Source organism: Physeter macrocephalus, chromosome 1 (assembly GCF_002837175.3).
Source record: "Physeter macrocephalus isolate SW-GA chromosome 1, ASM283717v5, whole genome shotgun sequence".
NCBI lineage: Eukaryota > Metazoa > Chordata > Mammalia > Artiodactyla > Physeteridae > Physeter > Physeter macrocephalus.
In genome coordinates, this window is record NC_041214.2 from 65,893,825 (window position 1) to 65,918,443 (window position 24,619).

Below are 24,619 nucleotides of genomic sequence, written 5' to 3' on the forward strand. Positions count from 1 at the left end.
TGCCTCAAATCTTATGAGTTGATTAATAACTGGCTCAGATAACACAGTAAACATCCTAGTCTTCCTGGTGCCCTTGAAGATCTATCTCCTAAGCCCTCCTCCCCTTATCTTTGTTCATTCTGGAAACATTCTCTAGTTTTATACATTAAGAAAGGATACTATTTTCATGGACTGAAGGATGTGGTGAAACTAGATATTTTTAAGATGAGCCTTCACAGTAGCTTGAAATTGACCTGAGAAGTATCACGAAAGTTCTGTAATATCATTATAGACACAGAAAACTGAGAGTCAGGAGGAGATTTATGAGTGGTATAGTCAAAGAAAGCATGCATAAATACATTTATCTGCTGCTTTTGTTCAAGGCTGTGTCCCTGCAAAGTACTGAAAGAGGATTCCACCTTTATTTTTTTTAATTGTACATCTTGAGTGAAAGCACCTGATGAATTTGTGGCACATACACTCTCAATTTGCCCAACTCAGTGCAGGATACATGACTCTGCAGCGTCAGCTTCTATCTACCTATTACTGCACGTGCCTCCCAGTAGAAGAACAAAATTTGGTGTAAGTTCAGGAATGAGGTTTACTCAATTTAATAAATATGTACACTCTATAAAAATTATCTTTTTCCTGCTAGGTGAGGTACCTCACCAGGTACTCTACAGATGTTTCACTCAAATCTCAGAGCAAACCTGTGGGTTTAAGGATGAGAACATGAGGCTCAAGGGGGATGCATAACTAGTCTACAACAGCTAGTAAGTGGCAAAGCTGTGATCTGAATTTACAACTGACTTCAAAATCCACATGCCTCCCCTTTTTAAAATATTCTCATTCTTCCAAACTCACAGCCTTTAAATGTATGTGTGTGTGTTCTCATTACCTCACCAAAGCAGTAAGTTCTCAAAACTGTAGATTTCTGACATCCCAGAAATTCTCTCATGATTTCAATGTTTTTGCAATATTCTCAAAACAAACCACATGGCAGAGTACCTGGCACATGGTACATCTTTAATAAGATATTTTTATTAATCCCAAACAAAATTTTAGGGATTTATTTTATACTTTTTACATATAAAATATGTCATATTTTATTACATACTATATGGTGGGAAAAGTAATAAGCTATATGCCTTTAAAAAACATTAAAAAAAGAAATTGTTCCTAACCCACCTACTCTTCGGGCATATCTCCAAGGACTGCCTGTATGCTCTGCATAGCTCAGAGTTTCTCAACTCAATATGCACCTTAGGATAATCTTGGGAACTTTAAAAAAAACACTGAGGTTTGAGCTTCTCTACAAAACATTCCAATTTATTTGATCTGAGGTGGGGCCCAGCATATCTATATTTGAAGAAAAATTCCCCCAAGTAATTCTAATGTGCAGCCAGGGTTTAGAAATATTACTGAATCCAACCATACTGTCCCTCTCGTCCGAACACAACTCCCTGTTCCTGTTCCCAATGCATTGGTCCTTCTCTCCATCTCCTATGCCCTTCCCCCAGCAATTCCTCATCAAATGTTGCCATTCTAAGTCTCATCTCAAATGCCACTTCCTCCATGAAATCTTCTAAGAGCCCAGCCAAAAGTAACTCTCCTTTCTTGAAGCCCTCAAAGTCTCTCTTACAATAGGTCATAACAGACATGTCAACTTCCTCTAGGAGTAGACAGAAAGTCACAGCTACGTACTAGAGTTCGATGTATACCCACCTGAAATAAGCAGCACCATTTCTACAATCTATTACTTTATTACCTACTTTGTTAGTGACCAGGGAGATGGAGCAATGCTCAGAAAGACTGACAAATTCTTCCTTAAGTCAAAGGCAGATACACAAGCCCAGAGTTGAAGGGAAATGTGAGTTGCTTCCAAGACTATGGATGTGGAAGTCCTGAATAATACTAGTGTTCTAAGAGTGCTGTAAAGTGCATTCTCCCTCAAAATAACCTAGCCTGGAAACACTGAGACAGTCTTCTGCAGTGGGCAAGGACACTGAGTTCTCTTCACGTAGTGCCAGTTAGGTGAAAGGTACATGTGATATTCCAGAATGAAATTATACTCCTATTTGATTCAGGAGTGAGATAAAATCACATTCCATTTTGGCCTTTTTTTTTTTTCCTTTTTCACTGTCTCCCAAGAAGAGCTCAGTAGATTCATCTTGAGAACATAAAAAGGTTAACATTCGGGCTTCCCTGGTGGCGCAGTGGTTGAGAATCCGCCTGCCGATGCAGGGACGCGGGTTCGTGCCCCGGTCTGGGAAGACCCCACATGCCGCGGAGCGGCTGGGCCTGTGAGCCATGGCCGCTGAGCCTGCGCGTCCGGAGCCTGTGCTCCGCAACGGGAGAGGCCACAGCAGTGAGAGGCCCGCGTACCGCAAAAAAAAAAAAAAAAAAAAAAGGTTACCATTCTCCTCAGTCTTAAAGAACCCATATCAGTAGGGGTTATCTGAAACAAATCAACAATTACAGTCATATTGTGTTATTTGAGGGGGACAACTCCAGGGGAAGAATCTATTTATTCCTCTAATAGGTAGAAGCTTCCTTTCCATTAAAAGAATATATAATAAAATTACATAAACGTGGAAAGACTGTGAATGGATAATTGTTTCTCTTTCCATTTGTGCAATGAGGTTTGTGCATAAAGATTGAGGAAGGGTCTTCCTTCTGTTTCTACTCTCAAAATTGGCTCTCGAGATAGCTTTGACTACCAGGCATTCAGCAAGGCAGAGCCGAGCTTAACAAAGGCTTGGCTGATTGGATAATAAGTACATTCAAAAGAACTGACAGATGTCAGGATGTGTCACCAAAATCCTAGGAGAGATTGAACCTAGAATTGTGATCCGTTTAAATGATATGATGCTCTGACGCTGTTTACAAGTTAAGACTTCCTGAGATGTCTCTATGGACCCGGCAGGGAGCTCCCCAGGCCTCCCCTCCCCAATGCAGATATAAACCTCGCCTTTAACGTCAAGGGGGAATAGAGAAACAAACTTTCCCTCAGGTGGCTACAGAAGCCCAAGCAGGCTTGGTGCCAAGTCCCTCGGATCTCCTTTCTCTGTGTGATTTCAGAAGCTAAACAGAGCTCTGGGTTCAGGTGTGGGTTGAACTAGGCTTCCCAACCTCGCTGCAGCATGCAGCCCAGGCTTTCTGTACAGCTCCAAGCCCCCCTCCCCCCAAATTCTAAAAGACCTAAACCACAAGAGAGAAACCAGTGGATTTTTTTTTAATGTTAGTAGAAAACAGAGCCAAGAAGACATTAGCTTAATATGTCTAAAAAGGAGATTCATTAGTTAATGATAGTGAAGGAACTAAAACAACCTACTTCTTAAAAGAAGCCTCAACATTATCTTTCTGTAGCATTAATAAATTATTTGTAACACTGGCCTTTGGGTTTGCTAATAAGGTAGCCTGGACTGAGTAAAAGGAAAGTTTTGGACAAATCTTCCTTTTCTTGGAGGGGAACCCTGAGGAATTCAGCCTGCCCATCTCCCAGTCTGCCCAGGTGGGAGTGAAGCACGAGGATTTCTGCGTGCAGGTCTGGGAAGAAGAGCAGGAAAAGGAGCAGAGAGGGAGATTCACAGCTAGGTCACCATGGCTCGTGTCTTTCAGAGTATCTTGTTTGAACAACTATTTATCGAGATGTGTGTTGTATTGTGCCTCTAGAAGCTCTGTGATTTTGTCAGCTTGTACGCATCTAATTTTATGGATGAACAGAACAGAGTCATAAAAGTCCCATTGCTTATAACTCTGTTAGCAGCAGACTAAGATACACGGCCCAGCTTCTATTCTCTCTACGTGAGCAACGTTCTTCTTTACAGCTCTGTCAAGTTTTAAGTTCTCTGTGCATAGTGCCACCTGATATTTGGTGGATGAGAATAGGTCTCCACTGACACAAAATTGAGAGTTTTAGTGTCGTACAGACTTAGTTAAAAGCAAAACACAACCTGAAACCGTTTCTGACAACCAAAAGAAGCAATGTAAATGCCTTGTAGAATTTAATAATATCTGACATGCCTACTTCGTTATTATCTCACATTTTATCTTTTTGTAATTGAAGTATAATTGCCATACAATATTATATTAGTTTCAGGGGCACAACATAGTGCCATGATCTATGGCACTATGTTACATTATGACATGATCGCCACAATAAGTCGTTACCATTTGTCACCATACATAGTTAATACAATATTACTGACAATACTCCCCATGCTGTACATTAGCACTTTATCTTTTAAAAAAAGAAATTAGGGGGCTTCCCTGCTGGCGCAGTGGTTAAGAATCCACCTGCCAATGCAGGGGACATGGGTTTGAGCCCTGCTTCGGGAAGATCCCACATGCCGCGGAGCAACTAAGCCCGTGCGCCACAGCTACTGAGCCTGCACTCTAGAGCCCACGAGCCACAACTACTGAGCCCATGTGACACAACTACTGAAGCCCGCGCACCTATAGCCTGCGCTCCAAAACAAGAGAAGCCACCGCAATGAGAAGCCCGAGCACCGCAACAAAGAGTAGTCCCCACTCGCCTCAACTAGAGAAAGCCTGCGCGCAGCAACGAAGACCCACCACAGCCAAAAATAAATAAATTAATTAAAAAAGAAAATTGGGGACTTCCCTGGTGGTCCAGTGGTAAAGAATCAGCCTTCCAATGCAGGGGACGTGGGTTTGATCCCTGGTCGGGGAACTAAGATCCCACATGCTGCGGAGCAACTAAGCCTGCACGCTGCAACTACTGAGCCCACACACCTCAACTAGAGAGGGCACGGGCGGCAAACTACAGAGCCCACATGTTCTGGAGCCCACATGCCACAACTAGAGAAGAGAAAACTTGCGTGCCACAATGAAGAGCCCTCATGCTGCAACAAAAGATTCCCTCATGCCTCAACGAAGATCTGGCATGCTGCAACTAAGACCCAACACAGCCAAAAAAATAAAAATAAATTAATTAATTTTAAAAAAAGAAGAAAGAAATTAAATCTTCCTTTTTCTGATGTCTTATGGTTCTAGTATTGTGTTTTATTAAATAAACTACAGGTGAAAAGGTACCATATTATAGTTAAACTGCAATGAAGTTTATGAAAATAAGCTTATGAATATAAACTTCCTTCCCAGATTATGTAAATGAGGATACATCCATGTATCTTGGGTATTATAAGATGAACTCTTCCATTTATTTCACAGATACTTACTGTGCAATTATGTGTAAAAATAGCATAGTGTTGTAGAAGCTACTAAATAGAAGTCATGGCCTATTTTTATACCTTGAGATCTTTGTCTACCTCAGTTGTTGGATCTGTTCCCAGAATCTTGAGCCAATAGCAGTGATGTAAACTCAGAAGTTCCAGCTCCTGGTGTTGCTTCGTGTGAAGTGATTCCATCACCAGGGCTGCCCCCAACCCTTGCCTACCAGCTACCTCAGATTATATCTAAACTTCCACAAGGCCACTCCCTACATGAAGTAAAGCCATGACACCACTACCCACTCCTGTTGGCCTCAAGGATAAGGAGCAGCAGTCTCCAGACAACCTCCCTGCTAGGAGAAGGAATTCCAAGAGAACCAAGAGTCCACCATCCTTCTGAAGGCTCTCAGGATCATCCACCCTTATTTCTTATTTTCCTTATTTTCCTTAGGATGTATCCTCATCTGTCTTCTCTCATATTTCATTCCCTTAATGCTCTCTGCCTCCTCCCGTCCTCCCAAGCCCTCTCATTACACCACTTTGGACTTCCATGACCAATTCATTCTGTCTAACTAGGTTCTGCTCATCCCTAGGAGCTCGATTCAAACCCTTCAAACTAGGTAAGATCTTACCTACTCGATGCCTCCATTACTACTTCACATCACTTATCACATTTAATATTACTTGTTCAAGGTTTGATTTCTCATCTAGATTGTAAACTCCATGAGGACAGAAATTATGCCTGTCTTCCTCACACTGTTATGTCACCAGAATTTAACACAGTAGCTGGCACATAACAGGAATTCAATAGGTGCTTATGGAATAAAAGAAAGAGGTGAGCAGTGGGAAGAAATATGGTCCCACGTTAGACCTCTGAACATACTTTCCAAGAGAAACATCACGATCATACGATGTTGGCTATACCTCAACTAGAGCATAGGTTATGTGGCTCTTTGTGGGTTGGCTCACCTGGATGGATCTTAATCACCTTAGCTCATTATTTCTGCAAAGAAAAGTGCTGTGAGTTCCAAACACATTGATAAATAAATTAGTTAAGTTGGACCTTTCTGTCCTACAGGCTGGAGCACTAACCCTTCAGACTTGTCTAGTGATTTAGAATATCAGAGGCCCTTTTATCTCAAATGTCCAAACTGATTCTTATAACAACTCTCTGAAATCATTAACCCAACTCAAAGTGTATCTACTTATTAGCATACATGTTTAAGCCATGTACTGGGTGCGGTGGGCCCAAAGGAAAGAGGACATGATTCTTGTTCCCAGTAGCTCACGTTCTACATACACAGGAAAGATTCCTAACCTCATTTTGCACGTGAGGTTAAGTGACTTGCCTGAGATCACACAGCCTTGAGTAATGGTACTTGCCCACTGCTGTGATGCTTATCTGCTGATAAACCGGATGCTACATTGAATAGATTTGGCGCAGTGGAAAGTGAAGATGAAAGCAGGGCCCTTCTAAATTTTAGTTCTTTTTAAAAAAAAAAAAATCTTCTTAAAAACACCCTATCCAGAGGAGTAGTGGTTAAGAATCCGCCTGCCAACGCAGGCGACACAGGTTCAAGCCCTGGTCCAGGAAGATCCCACATGCCGCAGAGCAACTAAGCCCGTGTGCCACAGCTACTGAGCCTACACTCTAGAGCCCGCGAGCCACAACTACTGAAGCCCGCGCACCTAGAGCCTGTGCCCCGCAACAAGAGAAGCCACCACAACGAAAAGCCCGCGTGCCACAAAGAAGACCCAATGCAGCCAAAAATAAATAAATAAATAAATAAAATTTATTAAAAAAGAAAAAACACCCTATCCATCCTTCTTTGTTTTATGATAAGCATAGACTTAAAAGAACACCTGTTTCACTGGACACAGATGCTAACAGGTGGAGAAGGGCATGTAGGAAGAGCTTAGGCATGTTGCCAGTTGCTTACGTTAGCCCTGGAGGATAAGGCTTGTGTGGAGAATCCTTATGGTACCAAGTAAAACAAGCCCACCTTCTCTCCTTTCCTCAGGCCTTTGAAGAGCTGGAGCTACACAGGAAACCACTGAAGAGGCCCTGAGGCCAGCTCACCAGCACCAAGCTGCAGGGCCTTGCTCCGCAATGGGGTTCAGCTGCTTAAACAGCCCTGCCTTCCTCTGGCCAGCTACCCAGGCCAGATGATACAATCGTTTACTTGAAGGTTCCTGCTTTATAAAACTGCATCAAGGGCCCTTGAGTGATCTGGGAGGCCCAGCTGAGGATCCAGGGAGGCCGGGGAGCTGTCCAGAGTTGTCCAGTGCCACATTTGCAGAGGAGGATATGGACTTAGGAATGCGCTCTCAGAACAGAACTTGTTCTTTCTGATACTTACTATAGGGGACTTAACTGTATTTCCACTTAATTTTAAATGAGTGGATCTGATGGAATAGTAGGAATTATCTGGTATGTCCAAACTTCCTTTGCTTTCTCAGCACTTGTGAAGGTAAAGTGAGAGAATTAACTCAGAAAACAGTCACACTATACAGGAATTTTTTTAACTTCAACATTAGTTGAAATTTATAGTGGTAATTTTTAGAATATGCTTTTACTTGGCTGTCTAAGAAAAAACCTGATGGAAAAAATCCCTTCTCTCTTATGCTTTTATCATAGTTTATTTCCACATAACAGCATAACAAAATAATCTTTCCCTTTAGGGTTTTTCTCCTGAAATTCCATGAGCACTGTCTGCCCTTGCAGTTCACAAGGTTAATGATTCAACTATAACTTATTAAAGTTAGTTAGCTATACGTTAATTCCTCTTGAAAGGCATTGCATGGCTTTCTTACACTTCAATAGTCTAATAATACAGAGCTATACTAAAGGAAAAAAAAAGGCAGTAATCAAACTATATACTATAAATAACTGATTATATATTTCTCTCAATTTCAGCTAATTCCATTTCCAGAAGGTTCCAAAACTAAAATAAAAAAATAGTTTGAGACATTATAAAGCTAGTTCAAGAAATTCTAAGTTACATCAGAAATCATTTTCTGTGACTTTGGGAAAATCACTTCACCTGTCTGGACTTTCATTTTACACTCTAGCACTTGTAAAATAAAATAACTAGATGGTTATCTAGGATTCCTTCTTAAATGTTTTTCTATGACTATTATTAATTACTTACTCAATGGAGACAATGACAGCATTCAATTCCTCAGCCATTGCTTTACACAGTTCATCATAATACCTGATTTCTGAAAGAGACAAAGGAGCAAACACTCACTATAAAGCAGTTTATTTAATACTGTCCATTCTTAAATTCTGCTAACTATGGATTGTTTTTAGACTTGGACTTAATTTATTAATAATAAAAACAATAAAAAGTAAATATAAACATATACCTCATTAACAGAGCTACATGTACAAATGTAAAAAATTAATCTGGTTTCTCATAAAATGCAATTACTATAAAATAACAGGAAATCCATATTAGATTACCTTTGAATGTGTTTTTAACTAACTAAAAATTTATTTCATAATGGACTATATGAAGTGCATCAGATTCATTCTGATTTTGTAGTTCTTCAAATGTATGCCTTTCCAGAAATCACAGAAAATAAGCAGTTTCCTCCTTAGAGCCAAAACATTTTTCTCTTTTAACACCATCATTTGTTGTGATTCAGAAAAGTCACCAATTTGAAGAATATGGTATTCTGTTTAAACCAACACAGAACAAATAGAATTTTAGGAAGTCTTAGCATTTCTTAGAAAGAGAATCCAAAGGTTTGCAGTGACAGAAGCCATTTTAATATGTAAAAATTTAATCCCTTAGGCTGTTCTTTTAATATATTAATGTTTTTATAATATATTAAGAGCTGGATTGTGTCAACAGAAAGCCAAATACTACCTTATTTATAGGTTTTCCAAGGCAGTCTAAGAACCAGAAGTTCAATAACTACATAAACACCTGCATACCTACCTCCAGCTCTTCCTCTGGCAGAAGTGATCAGTCAAAATTATGTGGAAAAGGCCAGGCTGACTCATAATCCATACCATTCCTGGCACTTACACTTCCTGGCCCCTGATGTATTGATACTATCTCACCTGGCAAGTGTCCAGTGCTACAGATGCAATCTTTTCTAGGGCAGAGACTCTGTCTTACTCAGTTTTGTATCCCCATCACCAAGCACACATTAGGGTGACCAGAGGTCCAGGTTTGCATACAACTCTTTGAGTTTTTGTACTGCAAGTCCCGCACCCTGGGAAACTACTCAGTCCTGGGCAAACCTACATATTCAGTAATCATCTCATGGAAATGTGAACAAATCAATGAATAAAAGAATAAATGATGAATATGGAGTTAAATGAAATGAGATTACTAGAAAAAGTTATACTTTTTGGCCTTTGCTGCATTAAAAAAAAAAAAAAGACAAACTAGAACAAGTTGCCATCGCCTTTAAACTTAGGGGATGCCAAAAGCTCTGGGCTGAAGATGAGAAAGTAGCGCCATAATAATTACAAGCAGAGATAAGGCCCTTATTTCCTCCTTAGTATGCTTTTCACTAGGCTGCTCCCCTTGGCTGCCTGACATTTTTAACGTGTGTTCTGCTCATGAAAGTTTTCCAATACTAAAGAGGATGTTCTTGAACTTTGCAAGGTCATTTCCTTTTAACTGGGGCACAAGTTTTATATTTTCATCTTTGTTTTCACAAGCAGATGAAATGTTGATGAGTTAACGTGTATTCAGAAATACTTGTTCTATTTCATAGAAAGATGTCTTCAAAACACAAGCTGGCACAGAGCTACAGATAATTGCCTCATATTCTGGCCCAGGGAAACTTTACCTTGTTTTGGTGCAGAGCAACTTCAGTACTTCACAATAAGTTAGTCTAGGATTTAGGTTACAGGAAATATTTTCAAAACAGTCTGCCTGAATTAACAAACAGGCAAAACCCTTGATGTAGGGTAGCTATATAATCAATCATCCAAACCAGGACCCTTTCAAGAACGGAAAGGGGAGGCACTATGAATAATTTTGCTGAGACAATGGGGATAACTGGGATTGCCAGGGGAACCAAGTCCAATGGCCCCCTTCTCCTTACCCAGTAAGAAAGTCAATTCAATCACACATCTCTGTGGGTCAGCTACAACCCCAAACAACCTGAACGTGACCAGGACATACTTGCGCTTGCCAAGGCCCAGCCTCCTCCGTGAATGTAAACAACGCTGCGTTTCAGCGGCACTTCTGGCTTTGCAGAGCCTTCAAACACTCTGACTTCCACACCGTCAAAGTCAGTGTCTGTTACTTTCACCTGAGCAGACGACCATGCGCTTTTCTTGCCAAAAGAAATGATGATGAAGTTCAGCGCGAGCAGATGATGGCTGAGGCCCAAGTAGTGTATCAGGTTACTCTGCAGGATGAGGGGGGAATGAGGGAGAGTGTGTGTCAGCTGAGTTATCACCTGAGCCACACTCACCAACCCTTCAGTATTCGAATTCTTACAAGCAATTGCCGCTGCCCTTGAGGACTCACTGGCTACCTTTAATACAATAACAAATCATATTTACCTTTCGTTTTCAGAGCTTCGAGAGTATTTTCATCTGAAAATATCAGAGTAAATCTCCTTTGATCTTCAGATAGTCTCTGAGAGGGAAATGTGTCATCGGTCTCATTTTATCAAGAAGGTTTAGAAATTAGCTGAACTTGCCCATTTCGCTGGATAAATGGCAGTTCTGCGACTCAAACCTAGGAACTGTGAATTCCAGGATTCAGTCCCTTCCCCCGATCCCTGCCCACCCTAAATCAGCACATCACAGTTCCAATAACATACTAGGAAAGGAGGAAGAATACTTTATTTGAATACAAATAGAAGAGAGGAGAGTTTTATATTTACTATAAGTATTTTTAAAGTGTTTTTAAGCTTATATATTTAAGTGTGTCTGGTTGTTTTGAGAGTAAGAGAAAGGAATGAGTGTGTGAGAGGGAAGGAGCAGAGAACTGCAGCCCTGGCATTTAGAAGCAAACCAGCTCAGACACAACCAGGAGCTTTGCAGAAATGTACAAAGAACATGCAGCCTGTTGTCTCTTCCCTTTTGAGCCCTGAGGGCATTGAGCTCTGCATTAAGTGTTCACAGGAAGTTATCTGGTTGGAGAGGAGACCCAGGCTATCCACCCAGCAAAGACCCTGTGGAGTGTATTCCCTGTTTCTACTTCTCTTTCTTTTTTTTTTTTTTTTTTGCGGTACGCGGGCCTCCCACTGTTGTGGCCTCTCCCGTTGCGGAGCACAGGCTCCGGATTTTTTTTGCGGTACGCGGGCCTCCCACTGTTGTGGCCTCTCCCGTTGCGGAGCACAGGCTCCGGACGCGCAGGCTCAGCGGCCACGGCTCACGGGCCCAGCCGCTCCGTGGCATGTGGGGTCTTCCCGGACCGGGGCACGAACCCCTGTCCCCTGCATCGGCAGGCGGACTCTCAACCACTGCGCCTCCAGGGAAGCCCTCTTTCTACTTCTTATACAAGCTCTTCCTATTGAGTACACTTATAAAACTGACCTCCCCGCGAGACCTATTGGCCATGTTTCAAAGTCAGAGAATTAGAAGCCATCTGGAAGCCAGTGACTAGTTAAGGTAGAGAGGCCCAGAAGTGTCACAGAGTGATTAGAAACCTTCCCAGCACAGGTGCATGAACTCAGATACTGTATCGCCTAGTGGCTCTCAAACCTTGAAGGGGAGCAGCTGGAGAGTAACAGTGCCCTTCTGTAGAATATGAAACAGAACACTGATGATTAGTGAAATATTTAATGCCTTCATAAGATCAAGAAAACAATGTTACTAATAGAAATGAGAACTGTATGTAGTCTGCAATACACCATAATACAGCTTCCCAGCATGTACATGGGGCACACTGGTATGCCTTGAAGATGATACAGATGTGCTGTGACACTGATCCCCTCAGCCCCTGGGCAGCCAAGTTCCTGAGCTGTTTACCCCAGTGTCTCAAATAAAATTGTATACATACGCCCTGCTGTGAAAAGAGTTGGAAAGACTGCATTATAAAACCATTAGCGAGTGTTCATGGAAAACAAGAACAAGAGGCAATTTATCTAACCATGAACAGGTTTTCCAGTAATTCTATTAATATTCATTTGCTGGAAATATAAGCAACAGGAAAGCAAATGAATATTAAGAAAATAATTCAATTTCTATACGTACAATTGACCAATTTATTGAAAAAGTTAAAACAACTGTTAACGTTCTTGATACGAAACAAACAAATGTGAGTGTGTGCGCGCACACACATAGAGAGGAATCTAACCACAAGTTTAAGGGTTTAAGGTCTTTGGCAAATTGGGAAAAAGCAATCACCACTTAAGTTTTGTGGTAACACGTCAGTCTAACTTGGGGAATATGGAGATCTGCCAGGGCATGGCTGAGAATGTATTCACTAAGATTTCTAGAGTTCACACAATAAACTCTTGTCAATTAACAGAGAACACGCAAGATCCATTCCATTTCTCACAGGCCAAGTAGCTTGATAGGCATCAAATAATAAACTATGAACAAAGAAATGGCAGGCTTGGCTCTGTTACTTTCTGAACTACATTTTTTGTTTTTAGTTAAATGAAGACTTCATTGAATATTTAAGACAAATCATAGGAGTTTCTTCAACTAAAGGAAAGCTGTAAAACAAGTGAGTTGTCTTTACAAGGCAGATTAGAGAAGAGTATTCATTTTCATAGAATCCACCCCTGGTTTCCTTGATGTGTACTGCATGCTCTGAGCGCATGCAGACTTGCCTCAATCTGCCCATACCTTTCCAGAAGCACCTCTGCTGTATTAGCTTATGAGCACTTGCATTAATAGAATTTCTGAACAACTATCTGCATTGTTCACAACATTGACAGGGTGGTGTGGGAGCAGAAGTGCTGATTGGAGAAGGGATAGTTTGTTTATGAAGGAGAAAAAGATAAGCAGATGGGTGTAAGAAAGGCTGGATGGGTGGGAAAAGAAGAATCCAGAAAGGTGTTAAAATAAAATTGTGCTAATGTTTGGAATTGTATTGATAAATTAGAGAACGAAAAATCATTATCCTATAGACAATATTGGCTTTGCTTCAAAATTTGAAAATGAAGAGAATCAAGCAGTAATCTGTCATTAACCAACTTATTGTTACTATTATTAATAATAATAGTTATCACTGCCTGAGTGCCTACAGTATGAGGAGAGGTTGTTGAATTCTGGCTACAATTCTGTTATTTTCCTCCTTGTGAAGAAGAGAGAAGAGAAGTTTAGAGACTAAGTAACCAGTAAAGAAGCTGGATTCCTGGAACTGTGAGAGGGCTGCAGGACATACAGAATTACCCTAGAGATGCTGGTTGAGAACTGTGTGGGCCCAGGAAGCTGCTCTGAGTCCTATCCAGGATAGGATGACATTCATATGTGTATGTGCTGTCATGTGGCATGATAAAACTGTGAATGGTATCTAACTTTTTTCCCTAATATCTGTTTCCCTTATCTCCTCTCACTACTCCCCTCCCTTCCCTACTGTCCGACAAGTAAAATCAGTAGCCAAGCCTTTATGTAGCTGTTACTTCAGGGAAGGGATATGAGAACAAATAGCAAAGAAACAGAAATGTCTTCCTGTTTGTGATTTTCAAACGCCTATATCCTTTGGAGAATTAAAAAAGACATTGATTTAGGAGATTACATGATGAGTAAGAAGTCTCCTAGAACAGAAAGTGATTCTCCGAGCTAGGTGGTGGAAGAGGGGCGGAGAAATGATTAGAGATGAGATGAAGAATGAATGGATTGATATCTGAGATCCCATGAAAAAAGAACCTTGGGACACAGCAATCCTCAGATATGTCTGTGGAATCTGAGAGCAACAGACATGTGCCCCATGCCCAGACAGAACCGTGGAAAAAGGCAAGACTCTGGGGAAGAGTGACCGCAAGGTATGTTTAGGAAGGTAGTGCCTCAAATGGCCTCAGAGAGCCCCTCAGGCTCCAGCTTGTACAGGAGCAGTGCAATGACTCCATGTGTCCAAAAAGGCATAAAAATAGGAAGGCTGCATGAGTGTCCTGCAGATGGGTCTGAGACAACTTCTCCGTTATCCGTTGCCCACTACATGTTCTCAAGGGTCTAACCGGAATAGAAGAGAGCACTAATGGACCTGAAGGGCTCTTATAAATAAGAACAAACGATATCCCAGGGCAACTTGTAGGAACCAAACACCATGGACCAGGGGGAACATGAGTGTGGGTTAAGGATGAGTACCCAGATGGCTCCCCCCATGCATTATGCATCAACATCGCATGAGACACTTCAAAACCTAAAAGAAAACAGTGATGGGGGAATACCTAAATTCATTGGAATTAAGTTCTACCTAAAGAATGAAGGCTCAAAATATAGATCAAGTTATATTTCTTGCATCCTTGAGTTTGTGAAATGAGATTCAGATCCACCCAAGAAACATTCTCTAGTTAACAAAGTTTCCTGAAACCTATTTAGAAGTAGCTGGAAAACTCCAGTAGCACAAAGAAGCAAGCCAAGTGTTAAGAATTTCACAGGTTGTGAATTGACCCAGTCTTGGCTAGATGAAGTACTCCAGGGCAGTACTAGAGGTCTTAAAACTTGCCCCATAACCATTTCAGGCTCTAGAAGGGAATTCTGCCTGAGGAGGTGGAAGGGATGAAGGGTACTCATTACACCTCAGTAGAACCAGATACAGCAAAATAGGTGGCCATTGGCTCCCTACCCAGGTCTGATGACCAAAGGTCAGAGGACAAGGAAAAATCAAAGGTAGCCAAGCAGAATCTATACTCTGCTTATAAAATATGTTCGTTGTTAGTTTATGAATGGGGTTGTTCTCTGCTAATTCATTCACCATACAAATTAGAAAATCTATTCAACGGGCAGGGAAACTTAAGGGGGAGAAAAAGACCATCTTCTGGAGCTCAGGGAAACAGGAGAGCCAAGACTTGTAAATGAATAGCTGATGTTAGTTAAGCAATACAAGCTTAGTAAGAGAAGCCTAGACAAAGGGTTGCACAAGCCCAGAGAAGGAAGGAATTACTTGTGTCTGTTCGTTCTGGGATGAAATCCGATAAGGCATCTATTCTGAATTGTGCCTTAACAGAAGACGAAGTGCGAGTAGCAAGGAAAAGGATAGGAATCCAAGATGCCAAAGTGTCGGGCAAGTGTTATAATTCAAATGCCTATGGGAAGAAAAGCTAAGTAAGGCAAGTGTAGGCGGGGGGGTGTGGGGGTGTGGGGGGGTGGGTGGGGGGAGCCGGCAATAAAAGGCTCAGTCTAGGAGGCAGAGGTAGGAAGCCAAAGTCAGCACAGCACAGACTGCAGACTGAATACCTGGTTAAAAGCCCAGCTCCCCCGCTTTCCAGCAGTGGGGTCTTGGGCACGTTCCTCACCCTCTCTGTGCCTCAATTTCTCATCTGTAAAACAGAAATGACATACTAACTGGTTCAAAATACTGTTGTGAAGCTTAAAAAAGTAAAAACCCCTAGAACAGTGCCTGGCACATACCAAGACTTCTATGAGTTGGTTATCGTTACTGTCACACCTCTGATCTGGAAGATCACTGCATGAAGAAATGTGAGCCCAGGGACAGATAGCTCGATGTTTCCAGGGAAGCTGAGACTATCATTTTCTCCCATTGTGTACATTTGTTATTAGGACCCCAATGATAACCAAGTTCTGAAATTACTACAGGTGAAAAAGATGTCAAATAGTTATTTCTAAAAAGTTCATCTGTATGCTCATGTCAAAGTGGGAGGGAGAGGTGGGGAAAAGCCATAGTACACTGATATTCCATACACATCAATAACTTAGCATGTGGTCAAATTTCAACATGAACCAACCACATTAAATAGTTAGGGCATCTATTATAACTCACTACCTGCTTCATTTCTCACATTCAGAGTTTTGTATTCCATGCCAGTGGTTTCCCAACTTTTCCAGTGATGGACATTTCATTCTGTCAAGCAGCTTTTAAATTCTCCCCTCCAGATTCTGCTCTATTCCTGCCTATTACAGGAAAACAATTTCGTAGAACACTTACCTGTATGAAAATTTATGGTCACATTTTTTTAAACATTGTAAAGTTTGAGTATACTTTAAAATGCAGATTAATTTTTTTTCTATTGGTGCACAAATTATATGACTTTCACTTAAGACCACTGTACAGATCACCTGTGATTCACTAATGCAGCACTTTTGTTCTACAAACAACCTCAATGTTTGCGCCAAGAAACTATCAAAAGTCAAGTAACTATAATTCAACAAGTGTTAATGAGGCACCTACTGTATGTAAAGATTCTGCTACATGTTACAAGGATACAAAGATGGGTGAAAGATGGACTGAGAACTTAAGTAGCTAAGAATTTAAATCCTGACTGACTCCTGCAAATTTCCATCTGTCCTTAAGTTTTCACAGTTCTCTGAACTTTCTCTAAGACTAACTTTTAAGGGAACTCCTCTGGTTTTAAAGCATTGATTCAGATTAATTTTTTTTTAAGTTGCAGACCAAACAAAACTTGCCTGCAGGCCAAATCTGGACTAAGGACCACAAGCTGCAACTTCTGTTGTAGAGGATGATCCAGTCTTACTGCAAATGCAGCTGGAAAGGTGGTGGCAGATGAAATGCTCTTAGTTGTTAATGGTTAAACAAAGATTTGGGACATTCTTTTAACTTTTTATTTTATATTGGAGTATAGTTGATTAACAATGTTGTGTTAGTTTCAGATGTACAACAAAGTGATTCAGTTATACATATAAATGTATTTATTCTTTTTCAAATTCTTTTCTCAATTAGGTTATTACAGAATACTGAGCAGAATTCCCTGTGCTATACAGTGGACACTCTTTAATGAGACTATACTTTGGGAAAAATTATGCAGCTGAGGTGTACACAGTAGATTGGTGGGAGAAGAGACTAGAGGGCAACAGCTATAATAGTTTGGCAATTGTCCACAGGAGAGAAATGAAGGTCTGCCCCAGGAGAATATAGAGGAGGGAATACATTCAAGAGAGATCACTGAGACGGAGTTGATAGGCCTTGGTAACTGCTCACAGAGTAGTATATGGGATCAGGTAGGTAGGCTGGTAGGACACAGAGAAAGGATTGAAAGATCTTGGAGGGTCCTCACTTAGAGTACAGAGAAACACAGAACACAGGCAGAACAGTCAGGGAAAGTAAGAAAAGTTCCATTTTAAAATTATTCCATTTAAAGCCAGTGGGACATCTAGGTAGATAGGTCCAAAAGACAGATAGCAAATGCAGGGTCAGAGATTCAAGGAGGTCAGGCCTGGAGGAAGAGCTCAGAGGTAACTGTTAACAACTCAGACAGTAGTAAGACTCAGATTTAGTGAAGAGACAGAACACAGTGACAAAGAAATAGACCAGGGAGGAAAACATTCTTTGACAGGCTGAAAAGAAGAATCTAGAGGGAGAAATCCAGAGAGTGGCAAGAGGAAAACTGAGAGTGAATCAGAAAGTAAAAGTCAAATTTGGAAGAATTTTTTTAAAAGACTGATTATTTGGCAATTTGAGGGAGCTAAGGACTAAAAAAATGGCCATTAACATAATTAGGAAGTCATCACTACTAGCCAGGAGAAGTTTTAGGCACATTGTGGGGGCATAATCCAATTATTTCAACAGCCTCATCATTGCTAGCTCTGCATTCCGACTACTGCTCCCTTAAAGATTTAATGGCTGTACCAACCTTTTGGCTTTGTCAAGATCTTCTCATGCCTCCCATTCCAACCTGCAGAGAATTCCTGTGTTCATGGCTGCTCAAGCCAAGTGGTAAAAGTGTCAGTCCAGGCTAAGTGATACTCAGGAATTACAGCACCATATCAGTCTTCCTCACTCACGTGCAAAACTGGTCTAATTTCCAAGCTTGGTGTTAGGCAAACCTAGAAAACTGGTTTGGAGCAAAGACTAGGAAGCTTGACTGCCTAGGTTTGAATCTTATTTCTACTACATACTGGTTGTATGTCATAGTTAATGTTCCTATGCCTTAATTTCCTCATCTATAAAATGGGAATAAAAAATAAAAATAAAATGGGAATAATAGTACTTAACTCAGAGTTTTTCTGAAGATTAAATGAGTTAACATGTAGAAAGCACTTAGAACAGTGCCTGCCACATAGCAAACACTACATAACTATTAATTATGATGATTACCAACTTATAATTAATATTGTGAACGTGTTACTTAGTTTTTATCCCACAGAACAAACTTGACAATATTTAGGTCTAACTTACTGTTAATTAAGACTAACTAGAGTATTTAGAGAATGTTTGCTTAATTTATTAAAATTTACAAATTAAACGTTTAGGACAACTTGACTTGCTTTTGGCCATCAGTAACTTTTATGTTAACTTGTAATTTATGGTTAACTTGTAAGATCCCAGCATATCTTCTAATGAATTTGAGATATTATAAAGTTCTCCAAAAACTCTAAGTGATTTTTTTAGTTCTCTTTGTAATAAATATATATCATATAGAACTTGTAGAAGGAGAAATACTGTTAGCATCAGAACCTTAAAGAAATTGCAAGTGACCTGGAAAGAAAAATTAGATTTATAGGCTCATTTCAGAGATGGAAGGGGTAAGAGGGGGTGTGTAAAGGGTTGACTAAGAAGTTACTGGAATGGCCATCCTTCAGAGAAAGAGACCCAGAGGCAAGATTGAGTGCCCAGCCCAGGGTAAAAAGAAAAAAAGGCATAACTGTCCTACAAATGTGAAAGACATGAAGTTGTGACACAGACAAGTTCTTACATGGGCTGATTCCGATCCAACCTCACTTTTGCAGGTCGAATAAGCTAATCACACATTTCTTCTAATGTTACACAATTCAGCCAGCTGGCCAGTGCTCCACCTCTGAGAGAATGGATAAGAGATTGAATGGATTCCTCACCACTGGAGGGAAGCTGCCTGGGAAGCTGGAAAGGTAATGCAAGGTAACAGAATCAGGTCCTAGCCCTGCCTCTTACCAACTTTGTGGTTCATTCAAAGTTATTATGTCATTCTGAGCCTCAGTTTTTTCCCGTGTGTTAACAAAATCAAATCTCATCCCCTTTCATTTGGTTATTGTGAGAATGTAATTAAAACATCTGGCACACAAGCAGGCATTGGTGTATCTTATTTTATTCCTTTAAGCCAGTGCTTCTCAAAGCTGGAAGCATATTAGAATCACCTGGAAACTTTTAAAAATTACCAATGCCTGAGTCCCATTCCACACCTATTAAATAATCATCTCTGGGAATGTGACCTAAGGCATAGGTATTGTTTTCAGCTCTCCAGGTAAATTCCTAGAGGAATCCCTTGCATACATAGCAAAGTTGAGAATCACTATGTAAATCAACAAATTCATTTGACCAACATTGAAGTACCTATTTGGTCATGACTGTTCTACGCATTGGGGGTACAAGGATGAACAAAGCACGATGGCCTATTTTTGAGGAACATATAAACGTGGGAACATGCTAGACATAATAGATGATTATGATATGATGTAGAAACTTAAAAAGTAGAGATATGTACCTTAAAGTACAAAGGTATGTATCAGTATAACCAGCTTAGGAGAGAAGAGACAGAGTCGTCCTCATCTGGTTGCCTGGAGATACTAGCAGCTGATTGAAATGAGTTTAATAGCATGATCAGTAGGCTGGTGAAGGAGAGGAGGGTGGGGAAAGGCACACAGATGTCTGTGGTTGTGGGACATGTGGGCCACACTTCAGTCTTCTGCCCATCAAACTTACTTTGCTTTGCAAGTGTTCAGCATCACCCTCCTCCAGTAAGGATAAGAAGGCATCAAAGTCCTCTTTCCTAGTCCCACCCAGATTACAAGGATAAAAACATCCCTTTATTTGCTGGGGGTTGGATCTCTAATCTAACTCAACTCTGATGAAAGGATGGGGCTCTGCTGGCAGGCTTTAGGCCACATGGTAAATTGCACCAAAGAGGGAAAGTCAATTTGCTCAGGGAAAGGAGGAATCATAAAGTTGAATAAAATAAAAATGAAACCTTAGGGAACATCATCCTTTAGAGGGATAGCAGGCAGGAGAGAAGAATCAATCATTAAAAGATCCCTCCTCCACCCCCAAAAGAGGAGGAAGTAATTATTATCATGGCAAGAAAAAAAAAGATCGGAGAAGTTCAGCAGGGCAGAGAGTTTCAAGAAAGAGCAAGGTGTTAAATGCCAGCAGAGGGACTTCCCTGGTGGCACAGTGGTTAAGAATCTGCCTGCCAATGCAGGGGACACGGGTTCGAGCCCTGGTCCAGGAAGATCCCACATGCCGCGGAGCAACTAAGCCTGTGCACCACAACTACTGAGCCTGCTCTCTAGAGCCTGCTGGCCGCAACTACTGAGCCTGCGTGCTGCAACTACTGAAGCCCATGCACCTAGAGGCCGTGCTCTGTAACAAGAGAAGCTACCGCAATGAGAAGCCCATGCACCAAAACAAAGAGTAGCCCACCCTGCTCTCTGCAACTAGAGAAAGCCCGTGCCCAGCAACGAAGACCCAATGCAGCCAAAATAAATAAATAAATTTATTTTTTTTTAAATGCCAGCAGAGAGGAAAAGTAGGTCAATGGTGTTGGCAATGGGGTCATGGGATCTTGGTGAACCCAACAAGTACAGTTTAGTCAGAGATGTGGTCCTGGAAGCCAGATTGTAACGGGTTGCAAAGTACATAGGAGTGAAGAAATAGATACGGTGAATGTAGGCAGTACTTTCACTGTAGAGATAATAAGTGAATGTAGGCAGTACTTTCACTGTAGAGATAATGAGTGAATGTAGGCAGTACTTTCACCGTAGAGATAATGAAGGCAATAGGACAACAGCCTGAGGGAAACAGTAAAGAAAAACCTTTTTTTTTTTTTTTTCCCAAGATGAGAGACACTTAAGCACACTTCTAGGGAAAGAGCCTGTGAACAAGGAGAAACAAAGGTTACAGAGGAGAAAAGAAATGATGTGTGAATTAAGATCCTGGAGGATGAAGGGGAGATAGGATATAGAAAACAGAAGGAAGGGTTAGACCTGGGGGAAGCTGTAAGAGAGGAGTGTATAGGAAGCAGGAAGGAAAGCAGAGAAGATCTGCCTCTAAATAAAACTTGATTTCTGTTGAGTCAGTTCTGCCTTTACCCTAGAGAAGACAGTGACTTTTCAAAGACTACCCTCTTTGAAGGCAACCCATTACAGTCTGGCTTTCAGCCCCATATCTCTGATGAAACTGGACTTATTAGGTTCACCAATGATACCATGACCCCACTGCCAACACCAATGACCTACTTGGCGAGCATTTAATAACTTGCTCTTTCTTGAAGCTCTCTTCCTCCTGTACTTCTCTAGTCTCCTGCCATGCTAATAATTAATTCCTCCTTTTTTCTTTTGGGTTTTTAATTGATTGTTTCTTCCTTTCCTGTCCCTTGGCCCTGTAAATGATGGTTTTCCCCAAGGTTCCATTTTTAATTTTATTCAGCTACATAATTCCTGCTGTCCCAGAGCAGACCAATGTGCCACCATGCCATAATGCCTGGCAAATAGGAAGTGCTTACTAGCAGCCTGATAAATTGAATGGCTATGATCTCTATCCATATGCTGATGACTTCCACATCTCCCATCCATGATCTGTCTTTCTTAAGCTCTGGGTTCACTTTTCCAACCATCTCCAGGATTATAGCCTATATGCTCTTCAAAGTGAACATGTTCTACACTTGCTTCTCCACTCCTGACTCAGCAACTCACTCCATTAAATTCTCAATTAATGAACTGACAGTAAATCTAGCTTCCAAGCTAGAAATCGTAATATTTTCTTCAGCTCCTTCCTTCTCTCACATGATATCTAATCAATCATCAATTCATGTCAACTCTACCTGCCAACATTTTCTGAATCTAGTTCTACCCTAAGACTCTACCCTGACTCCCATAGCTGCCTTGATTAGATCCTCATTATTTCCATTATTTGCCTACTAACTTGAATTCTCGATAGCACTTTCTTTCTCTATAACCTGCTCCATACTGCTGTCAGAGTTCTTATCCTAAAAGACTGATCACAATACCTGGCTGCTTAAAAACTTTCACTGACTTCCAGTTTCCTACAGAAAAAAAAAATCTGAACCTGACATTCCAGTCTGGTCCCTCTCTACATTCCAGCTCCATTTCTCACTACCCCACACCTTGTACTTTCTAGTTCTCTAGAGTCAAACGTACCCAGGCATAACTTGCATAACTCAATTCTTTTCAGTACCTGCTATTCTCTTTGGCAATACCCTTCAGTTCTATGCTGGAGCCAGCTCTTGCCATGTCACGAAAACTAACTGTTAAATGTACAAGTCAGTTGACATCAGGTCAGTAGCTTGAAAGTGACCATGGGGGTAGGGTGGATATTTATATCATGGAAATCAGCAATAGCTCCAAATCAGCGTTTCCCCACGCTGAACCCCCAGAGAGCACTCCACTGCCTCTATTTCACCCTTCCCCATCCCCAACTCATCCATAGCATTTTAGGGTGTGGATGATAAAGGCACTCAGCCAAGGTTCAATCCTGGCTCTGATACTTGCTAGTTGGGTAGATCTGGGCAAGTCACAAACTTCTCTATGCCTCAGTTTCTTCATCTGTAAAATTAGGGTGATCATAATACCTATATTTTATAGAGATTTGTAAAGGATACCTGGCATAGAACTTAGTACGTAAGTTCTCATAATGTTACCTCTTTTTATTTGCTTATGTCAGGGCTTCATAGCACTGCAGTCTGTCCTATAATGAAGTCTTGCTACCTTAGCTCAGCTCTGGTAACTCACAAAGTAAGTCTCATAGTAGCTTGGAGCCAGGCTGAATCATCAGCTGCATGTTCCTAAACTGAGAGCTATATAAGGACTTCTGGGTAGCAGAGCCCTTTAAGTGACGTAAACCCCATCTTCAAGGCTTCCTCAGAAGAAAAGGTTGTGAAGAATCACTTTTCATTATCCTGCCTTGAGATTCTTTGTGCAAGGGCAGAAAGGCTTAACAAAATATGATAGAGAGACCAGAGCACAGAATTTGGACAGAGCCCAAGGCCAAGTCCTGGCTCCATCATTTATTAACTACGTGACCTGGGCAAGCTTCCCCAGTGGTCTGGGCCCAAGTTTCCCAGATAAAGGAGTAAAAAAGAGTGCACGTGAGGAGTAAATCCACGTTATCTATCGTTGTCCGCTCTCTCCAGAGGCCCAGAATTGGCAGGATCCTTGCTCAGGCCTTTGGTAGATCCCCATCCAGTTAAGGACCCTTCCTATAGTTGTCCTTTCTCCCTTATTTCCTTTAGTGAGCATTATTTTTATAAAGTAAACCTTTTGGCCCACACTCTGAGAATAGTCAGGGACCGAAAGAGTTCTGTGCAGGGCACTCTCTCCATAGAGCAAAGCACTGGAGGGAATTATGAAGCCAACCTGTGAAGCACAAATATGATTATGTAACAGTAGGGTTCTCTGACGAGATTGCTCTATTACAATTTCATACTTGTTTAGTCCTCTATGGAAGATTTTATTATAAGTTACAAAGCAAACCTGAGGAGAACCTCACCACCACTCACTAATAAGGTAACCTAGAAGAGAGAAAGACAAGAGCTCTCAAAGGGATCTGACACCCTAACCCCTTCACCCTAAAGCCTTCAGTTTGTTCTCTCACTGCAATTCAACCTGGGGGAACACAAAAAGGAGAGGCTTGTCTCTTTCCAGTCCCTAAACTTTTTTGTTTATTTCTTTACTATCACACAGACGACAGTTTCTGTATTGCCAATATACTTGCTTAGCTAAAAAAGCCTCCTATGTTCAAGGAGGATAAGAGCTCACATGTACTGACATTTGCTCTCTGCCAGTCACTGTTCTTAGTCTGGAGTCTCAGACCAAGAGTGCTCCAGTGAATCACCCAACGTCACATAGGCATAAAGCAGTGGGCTGGATTTGAACCCCCTCTGGCTCCAGAACCTTCAGCCATCATCCTCTATAGCCATTCACTAGTCAATTGATTCTCAAACCTACTTCAGAAAACTGGAAGATTTTTACATCTGGAATGACCCTTTAGTCTTCCATATTACACAAAGGAAAATTGAGGCCCAGAATGGATACATGACTCTCCCAGGATCAGCAGCTTAGCCTTGACCGCTCTGGGCTGAGAAGGCACTCCCCTCTCCCCCCTGTCCTCCAGCTCTTCCTCACCAGCACATTTCTCTCTCAAGTCTTTTCTGCTAACACCTTTCTCAGTCCCGTTCCTATCTTACTCCCCTTTACCTTCCATACACATGCACATGAGAGCTGATTTAAAAAATTAGAGTTCCAGGGGCTTCCCTGGTGGCGCAGTGGTTGCGCGTCCGCCTGCCGATGCAGGGGAACAGGGTTCGCGCCCCGGCCTGGGAGGATCCCACGTGCCGCGGAGCGGCTGGGCCCGTGAGCCATGGCCGCTGAGCCTGCGCGTCCGGAG

The 24,619-nt window shown here is 41.4% G+C and overlaps 1 protein-coding gene across 1 annotated transcript in view; it reads right to left on the minus strand.

Moving 5' to 3' along the window:
- Positions 1 to 24,619, minus strand: part of NCEH1 (neutral cholesterol ester hydrolase 1) — a 59,425-nt gene that overhangs the window by 5,017 nt on the left and 29,789 nt on the right. The window contains exons 2-3 of the mRNA XM_007118288.4: positions 10,322 to 10,550; positions 8,324 to 8,393 (exon numbers count right to left, since the gene is read on the minus strand). Coding sequence (XP_007118350.1) covers positions 8,324 to 8,393; positions 10,322 to 10,550 — 299 coding nt within the window. The remainder of the gene's footprint in view (positions 1 to 8,323; positions 8,394 to 10,321; positions 10,551 to 24,619) is intronic.